Below are 8818 nucleotides of genomic sequence, written 5' to 3'. Positions count from 1 at the left end.
TGGTGAGGGGGGTGGGGGCTTGGTGAGGTGGGAGGGGCCAGACAGGGCCAGGGTGATGTGCGCGGGGTCTGGTGGGACAGCAGAGGGCACGAGTTGGGAATAAGCAAGCTGGGCAGGAAAGGACAGCACAGGAATGGAGACAGCTGGGCAGGAATGAACAGGGGTGGGGTAAGGAGACATGGATGGGTGAGGATGTGCAGGGGCAGATGGATGAGTCCACACGGGACAGGACAGGGACTGGGGGGAAGGGAGGGGGCTCCCCTCCCCCTCTCCCCCACAGCCTCCTCGACGCGCCCCTCCCTCCTGCAGGTTCTGGTTCCGCCTCTACTGGTTCCCGCTCAAGGTCCTGTATGCCACGAGCTACTGCAGCCTGCGGTCGGTGCCTGACATCCCCTTCTACTTCTTCTTCAACGCACTCCTGCTGTTGCTCACGCTCATGAACCTCTATTGGTTCCTGGTGAGTTGGCGCTCACAACTCCTCGCCACCCCTTTCTCCTCAGATGCCAGTCCTGTCCTGGTCCCCGTCCCCAAGGGGCGCTCCAGGTGCACGCCCTTCTCACGCACTCCCAGGGAGGAGGGGCATGTTAGGCAACGTGCAAAGGGCCGGTGGCAGGAGCACCCAGCCATCAGGAGGGCAGCGAGGTCGGGGACGGGGCTCTCTTCTTACCTGTGCCTTCCCCTCCCACAGTACATCGTGGCTTTTGCTGCCAAGGTGCTGACGGGCCAGGTACGCGAGCTGAAGGACGTGCGGGAATATGACACAGCAGAGGCCCTGAGCCCGAAGCCCAGCAAAGCTGAGTGAGTGTGGAGGGGCCCCCAGCCCTAGTTCATTCCTTAACCACGTCTGTCTGATCGAGCGCGCTCTGTGGGTAGGCCCCGGAGACACGGCAGCGGATGAAGCTGATGCCGACGCTGCCCCCCCGCCGCCGCCCCGGAGCCTGCATCCAAAAGAGAGACTGCAATAAAGGCATGGACAATGTAGCGACAGGGTTAGATGCTGTCAGGACAGACAGCGAGGAAGGTGGGGGTAGAGAGGTGAGGGGTGAGAATCAGGGTCTCGGTGGTGGGAGCCGTGAGGGCCAAGCCCAGTGCTGAGGATCAGCTGTTTTCCAGGCCTGACGGCAACCTCTAAGCAGGTGGCAGTGGAAGGGGGCGGTGAGGGGGTGCCACGGGCGGCCCAGGGAGCCCGGGCTCTGTTCGGGCTAATACTCCCTGGTCCAGCGGGGCAACCACTGGTCAGCCAAGCAGGAGATGGGGCCGGGGGTTTGGGCCCAGGTGGGAGTTGTAGGGATGACGAGCCAAAGGGGCCTCTTCGACCGTCCTGGAGGTAGGGGCCTCGGGACTGCCAGCCCTGGGATGTGAGCCAGATGGCACCCAAAGCCCCTGGCCTGGAGGGGCCCCAGGAGTGAATGGAGGCAGGTTGGGATGACCAGTAGGGTCCAAGGTGTGCAGCGCCTCACAGTCAATGTGAGGAGTGGTTGAGCAGCAGTGAGATGGGGGCTGCTGAAGGCTCGCAGGGCGCTCCCCAGCAGACCCTCTGATTTGACCCCTGGGAGGTCATCAGTGACCAACCTGGGAAAGATGGTTTTGGGGAAGCAGTGGGCTCAGAGTGCAATGAGGTGTGGGTCAGAACGGGCAGGGAGGAGGATGAGAGAAGCAGAGATTTTTTTAAAATCTCCTTGAAAGACATGAGAAGGGGAGCAAAGAACTGGGGGAATTGCCAGAGCAGCCAAAAAGCCAGCGCCCAGGTTAGAGGGGAGTCAGGCAGGTGAGCAGGGATTGTGGACACAAGAGGGCTGGGCCGCAGGTGAGGTCACCCCAGTGGTCAGATCCCAACTCTGGTGTAGAACTAACCAGACTTGCTTTGGATGTAGGTGAAATAGAAATAAAAAATTCAAAGATGACCCAAGACCTCTGGCTCGAGCTGCCATTTACCAAGATGGGACTCAGGGCAGGGCCATGTGCACCGGTGGGGGTAGGGGGTTGGGAGTCTAGTTTTGAGGGTGTCGGATTGTCGATGTCCAGCGAACGTGAGTTGGGAATTGCGTGTAGAGGTCAGTGAGGTCTCACCAAGGAGTCTGACCAACCCTCAGAGGCTTCCAGAAGAAGCAGTGATTAAAGAGAACTCCAGGGGTGAGGTTGGGGAGGCACCTGCTTGGCTAAATCTAAAACTGAAAGACCTTTCTGCTGTAAAACAGTGAACTCCTAGAGATGTCCTTGTAAACGCAGAGCCCAAGGCAAAGAGCAAGCCAGACAACCTAGCTCCACCCTGCTCCCTGCTCTGTCTCCCCCAAGAATGTCCAGCCAGAATGTGAGTTGGGAGGCTGGCGCCTCCAGCCCCAAATGACAGCATTCCCACTAGGATGGCAAAGAACAAACTCCATACAGAAATGACAGGGGACTGGGGACATGCTGCCATGGTTGGCCCCATGGGCACCACCCGCAGAACCTGGTCCCTAAGGATGGCTAGAGTTAGCACAGTTGGGTATAAAACAAGATGGGATAAAAAGCAATGAGAATGTGGAATGTGCCACAAAAGAGCTGGTCAGGACACCTCAAAATCGCCAGGTCATGGAAAACAAGAGACTGAGGAACCATCTCAGCTCAGATTGACTGAATGCAATGTGGGATCCTGGACCAGAAAAGGGACATCTGTGGAAAAACTGGTGAAATTCAAATAAAGTCTATGGTTTAGCTCATAGCAATGTTCTAGCATTGGTTTCTTAGTTGTGATAAATGCACTGTGGAGATATAAAATGTTAATGTTCGGGGAGACTTGGGCAAGGGCTACCCTGGAGCTCTTTATGCTATCTCTGCAAATCTAAAATTATTCTAAAATGAAAAGTTTATTAAAAATGTAAAAGGCATGAGAGACCATGAAAAACAGCATTGGATGTTAAATATATTTCTTTCCTAGGGCTGCCGTAACAAAGTACCACAAACTAGGGGGCTTAAAACAACAGAGGTTTATTCTCTCACAGTTCTAGAGACCAGAAGTCTGAAATGAAGGTGTCAGCAGAGCCCCTCTTGCTCTGAAGGTCTAGGGGAGGATCCTTCCTTGCCTCTTCCAGTTTCTGGGGGTTCCAGATGTTTTTTGGCTTGTGGCTGCATCACTCCAATCTCCATTTCCTGTCTTCAGATGGTCTCTCTGGCTCCTATAAGGACATTTGTCATTGGATTTAGACCACTATGATCTCATCCCAAATTCCTTCACTTAATTACATCTACAAAGACTCTTTTTCCAAATAGAGTCACAGTCACAGTTCTAGAGATTAGGATGTGGACATATCCTTTTAGGGACCACCATTCAACCTATTATAGATGTTAAGTCTCCAACGATTAGATACAGCTGAAAAGAGAATCAGTGAATTGAAAGCTGTGGAGAAATTACCTAGGATGCAGCCTAAACAAATGGAAAATATGACAGCTAGAATAGTAAGAATATGTGGCTGAGTCCTAATAGGAGATAGATAGACAGGGAGAGACAACATGAGAAGACATAATGCTGAGAATTTTTCCAGAAAGTGACAAGACATAAATCATAAGCAGGATGAATACAAAGGCATCCGTGCCCCAGACACATCATAGTGAAATGTGAAACAGCCACAGAAAAGAAGAGATGACCTACGAGACAGTGACAGACTAACAGCAACGAGGGAAGCTGGAAGACTGGAGTCAGATATCACCTCAAATGCTGAAAGGAGGTAACAAGAAACCGGGACTCTCATACGCAAGTTTAAAAACAGTTACTCAAGAGAAAGGATACCTGTTGGCTTGCATGAGATCCTGGGTTTGGTCCCCAGCATCCCCACCAGAAAAAAAAAAAAAGGATATCCGCAGGAACAAAAACTAAGAAGGCTTACCATTCACAGATCTTCTCTAGGAGAATATTTCAGAAAACTACCCCAAGAGATAGATCAGCAGAGAAATTGATACATGTCTGGGTAAAAAAATTTTTTAACGCCTAATTTGAGAGATTTTAAAAAATTAGAGCTGAAATATTTAATATTATTGAAACAGGATTGGTGGCTTTGCATTTTGCAGGAGGGTAGGGCATTACCTTTGGGCTATATTGAGTATTTATGTTAACACTATTAGGGTGTAGAGGGGAGAATGGAACCAAAAACAGGTACAACAAAGTAAATGCAGGAAAGGAAAGCTAGAAAAAGCAGGGTAAGTAATGCAGAATGAGGGTAGAATCTAAGTATTGCACATGCAAATAAACACACATGGAATAATCATGACAATTACGCGACTGGGCTTTTAAATAAATCCACCTCTGACCTGGTCAAAAGACTTCAACTCCAGGATAAATAAAAGTTGTAAGTAAAAAGACAGGAGGAGAAAGTCAGGTGTAATTTTTGATGTGAAAGGATCCGCATGATCCAGCCCTAAACCGTGGCAAGATGGGACCGCAGGAGGTAAAGTCCACGTTCCTCATCAGGCAGCTCCGAAGCAAGAACAGATGTTCTTTTTAAGCACAGGAACACTTCTCAAAATTGAAAAAAACCAGGGGCAACCTCAGTTGCTCAGAACCAGGATCGTGCAGACCATGTATGATGAAGATGCAGTTAGATTTGAAAACAGTAAGAAAACAATGACTGAGAGCCACTTTGAAGGACCCCAGTCTTCCATGGCAAAGCAGCACTGAGGACTTCTTTGCTCCTGCTGGTTCTCTCTTCTGAACCCCCCTCCATGGGGCCCCTCCTGGACCTCTGTCTTCGGCCCCCTGCAGTAGCCCCTGCACCCAGGTCACGACCTCGGTCTGAAGCCCCCATCGTTCTCTTGGGCTGCTGGGAGCGCCATCCATTGGGGGCCCTCACCCCGCTCTGGGTCTGCTGACCTGCCCGAGGCTACCCCACCCCTCCGTACACCGGCTTTCTCCTCCGTGACACTCTCAGCTGCCCCCGCTGTATCTGAAGAGCCACGACCCACACATCTGGTCCTCGCTGCAGCACTAATGGGGGCCAGGGGTCCTCAGCGATGCCTGGGCAGTGCCTGATCTCCTGAGACTCTTCCTTCTCCTCGGCCACCAACTGTCCTCACCATTGTTCCCTCACCCGATGACTTGGCTTCCGTGTCCCCAGGAAAGCAGGGGTAGCCAGATGAGGACATCCACCCTCTAGTGCTGGCTGGCTGCTTTGGTAGATGGTCCGTCTCCCTCTGAGGCCACCATCCCGGGCCACCGATGTCCACCCCTTTGCCTGCTCAGGGACATTCTGATCAAGAAGGGAAACCTCCTCTCTCTGCTCCGCTTACAGCCCAGCACCCCCTCCTCCTCCCTTCTCGAACCCAGCTCCCTCTGGGGTCTTCCCCCCACCACCCCGAGACCACTCCTGTCCGCTCCACTGATGCTAAACAAATCTGGTGGTCACTCCCCCCCCCCCCCCGCCTTATTTTGAACAGTTTTATTGAGATGGAATTCACACACCATGCAATTTGCCCATTTGCCGTGTAGAAGTCAATGTTTTTAGTCCATTCACAGAGTTGTGAAACCATCACTGCGGTTTTAGAACATTTTTGTCACCCCCACAAAAGAAACCCCATACCCAACCCAACCTCTCCTTTTGCAATCGCCAGTCTGCCTCTGCTCCCTGCTTCACTTTCTATTTTTTTTTTTTAATATTTATTTATTTACTTGGTTGCACTGGGTCTTAGTTGTGGCTCGCAGTCTCCTTAGTTGCGGCACGTGGGCTCCCGCTTCACTTTTTAGTGCCTTCCTGCTCCGCGTCTGGCCTCCCCCTCTCCCAGGGCCCTTTCACTTAATCCACCCCGACTTCCAAGTTTCTCTCCCAGCTCACAGTGCTCCTCTGAGTGCCATTGTCTGTGTCAGCGTCTGCTTGACATTCCGAGCACCTTCTAAATATCCAGAATCAACCCCCATTCCCACCGCAAACTACCTCTCGTGAACATTTGTCCATCGCAGTTGATGGCAACTCAGGGTGAAAACCTTGCAAAACCCTAGGGAGCCCCCCTTCTCTCCCTCTCCTCCTTATCCTCAAGGAACCATCCAGAATCCACCCGAGTCTCTGCCTGCCCACATCCCCCTGCAGCTTCCACCCTCGTCCTGATTTTCTCTTTCCCGCTGTGGTGCACTGAGACGAAAAAGTGTAAATCTGATTCTGCAGAGAGGCCATCTCGCCCTAGTTGGGTACTCCCCTCCCCCGCAAATACACTGTTTTTTGAGGAGGGAGGGGGCACTTGGAAGCTTGTGCAGAAAAACAAACCAGAATCACCACAGGAAAGCTCTGATAAAGAGGCACAGGGCAGGGGTACGGATCCTTGGAGGTATTAAACCTTCTATAGAAGTATAGGAATTAAAACAGTGGGAACAGAGCTGAGCCCATCAAACTTTAGCAAAGAAGCATCCCGGGAGGGAAGGAAGAACTGTCAATGGGACGCTTGCTTGGTAACCATCTTTATCTCGCATGAGCCCCCAGTGCAAACTCCCAAAGCATCAAAGATGTTGATGCAGAAATGGAAGCTGTGCAATCAAACAAGAGTCGAAATGAGAGACTGCCGTCCAGCAGCTGAACTATGAGAAGACTCAAGAAGCTGGGAACCCCACCTCTGCTCTGTCTAAAAGACCAACAGGCCAAGCTGAAGATACAGGACAGATGGGAGGTCCAGGGGGGGGCTTATCTCTGATCTCCCAGATAAAGGGCTCCCGTGGTGGCAGCGAGAGAAAACAGCAGCCCACGGAGAAGCGGGCCGAGGGCGGGAGGTGTGCTCCCAGGAAGGGGCATCCAGTGGCTCCAGCCCCAGGGAAGAGGAAACCGAAGTGACTGAGACCATCTTCTCCAGGAAAGTCTTTACGTTCTCATATGGAACGGTCTCTGAGCTAGAGTGCTCCACAAACCAAGGGGCTGCAGGGTACGGTAATGCACATACGCTAGTATCTGAGGATACACAGAAGTCAAAGGTGGTAGATCCCTAGGAGCCGCTCGGTTGAACTGTGAGTTTTCTATGCTTTCTGAGGTCTAGATCGTGAGAATATATCACTGGCTCAGAAAACTTAATACAGTTGTACATAAACTAGACTGTAGAATTCACTTCAGCAGAGACCGATGGACCATGTGCAAAGGCACGAAGAGTTCTCATACGTGGGAATAGGAATGGTCAATGGCCGTGACCATAAGACTGCGGGGAGATGCTGTCTTGGCATCAGCAGGCTGGCCAGTTAAACGGGACACAACACCGAGCAAGTGATGGCAATAGCGGTGAGGGGCAGGGGTAGACCTGTTGAGTCCAGTAAGGTGGACCTGGGCAGATCCCCAGGGTGCAGGTCCCCTCCCAGTCGGAACCCCAGAGACCTGCCACTAACACAGGCAGGGAAGATGGAATTAAGGAGAGCATCAGTGCACGTGGGAGCGATCTCGGTGGCACATTTTTGGAAAATTGAGGTGCAGGAGAAGACATCTTCGTAGACAGTTTGAAATATGCAAACCATGAACGTCGTTTAGACGTTAGGGGTCTTTCTCTGGGATCTTACAGTACTGGTTCGTTTTAAAACACCACATAACTTGTTTTAAGGCCATGGAAGCAAAGTAGGGGCTGCGGCAGGTGTAGACAGAGGGCAGTGGATGGAGAATCATGGGCTGGGAAGCCTTTCCTGGTAGGGCCATTGTAGTTGGGGAGGAGCCTGCCCGGTGGGATCGCCGGGGGCTCTGGCCAGTTCTGCCTCCCTGAGAGAGGAGGAGGATAAAGTGCTGGTCCAGGTCCAGGCGATGGGCTTAAATCAGGCAGAGGTTGGTAGGTGACTTTTGCCCTCCAGCAGCCGCGGGTGGCCCAGGGGGGAGGGGAGAGGAGGGTTTAATTGTGGGAAGGAGCAGGGACCACTTGCCCAGCAGGCAGATGGCAGGGTCTTTTGGCCTTGTGGGCTGGGAGGAAGAATGGGGCGGGGCTGGGAAAAGGAGGGCAAGGAGGGCGGGACGGTGGTGGGAGGCGCTACGTGGTGGCGTGGGGTCCCTAGGCTAACCTGGGCCGGTTCTGGCTCGCAGGAAGCCGCTGAGGAATAAGTCCCGGCCTGTACCCCCTGTCATGTGGCGCCTGTTCCGCCGCCGGGACCACCAGGAGGCCAGGGCGGGCCCTCGGAGGACGCCCCTGGGGACTACCCTGCGGCCGTGCCATGTGGAGGAGCTGGGGGTCGCCGGAAACATCGTGCGCCACGTCCCGGACCGCGGTGAGTGGGATCTGCGCTGGGGGCGTGGGTCTGGGAGGCCGATACCCCGCTGGGCGCCCCGAGCCCGCCACGAGCCTCCAGCGGCGCGTGAGGAAGGCCGGAGAGCCCTGAGGGTCGCCACCCTCCCCGTCCAGCCCGCAAGCAACCTGGGCCTCTGAACTCCCTCAGCTCCTCCGCGTGGACACCTGCCGGGACAGGGGATGGGGTGGGGGAGTGGTCACCCGAAGGCCAGGCTCCCTTGCACCGAGCAGGGCCCCTTGCTTGCAGCTGAAGCCCTGCCCCCACTCCATCCCACCCCCTCTGCCGCTTCACACCACTTGATGCCTTCCTTCAGATGCCACCCGCCCTAGCATCGCTTCCCCACTGGCCCCGTGCGTTCGCTCATTTCCCCCCCACACCACCTCCCCACCCCCGCCTATGTCCCCAACGGCGGGCTGGCCGCCCTACACTGGTCGGGGCCTCTTCCTTGCAAGTGACGCCCTGCCCCCACTCCATCTCCCTCACCCACCGCCGCTTCACACCATTTGACGCCTTCTAACAGATGGTGCGACCCCCAGCTCCGGTCGCTCACCTTCCCCCGCTGTCCCCAACCAAGACCCATTCGCGGGCCGGTCGGCACCGAGTGGGGACCCAGCG

General features: G+C 54.1%; 2 protein-coding genes across 2 annotated transcripts in view; both read left to right on the top strand.

Moving 5' to 3' along the window:
- Positions 1-802, top strand: part of CERS1 (ceramide synthase 1) — an 8728-nt gene extending 7926 nt beyond the window's left edge. The window contains exons 4-5 of the mRNA XM_024767514.1: positions 310-457; positions 689-802. Coding sequence (XP_024623282.1) covers positions 310-457; positions 689-802 — 262 coding nt within the window. The remainder of the gene's footprint in view (positions 1-309; positions 458-688) is intronic.
- A 92-nt stretch (positions 803-894) lies between these two features.
- GDF1 (growth differentiation factor 1) overlaps positions 895-8818 on the top strand; it is an 8245-nt gene continuing 321 nt past the window's right edge. Inside the window, exons 1-3 of the mRNA XM_024767478.1 lie at positions 895-1035; positions 6657-6724; positions 8001-8182. Coding sequence (XP_024623246.1) covers positions 895-1035; positions 6657-6724; positions 8001-8182 — 391 coding nt within the window. The remainder of the gene's footprint in view (positions 1036-6656; positions 6725-8000; positions 8183-8818) is intronic.

The sequence above is a fragment of the Neophocaena asiaeorientalis genome, unplaced genomic scaffold, assembly GCF_003031525.2.
Source record: "Neophocaena asiaeorientalis asiaeorientalis breed wild unplaced genomic scaffold, Neophocaena_asiaeorientalis_V1.1 scaffold87, whole genome shotgun sequence".
NCBI classification, from domain to species: Eukaryota; Metazoa; Chordata; class Mammalia; order Artiodactyla; family Phocoenidae; genus Neophocaena; species Neophocaena asiaeorientalis.
This window is presented reverse-complemented; position numbering and strand designations above follow the sequence as displayed.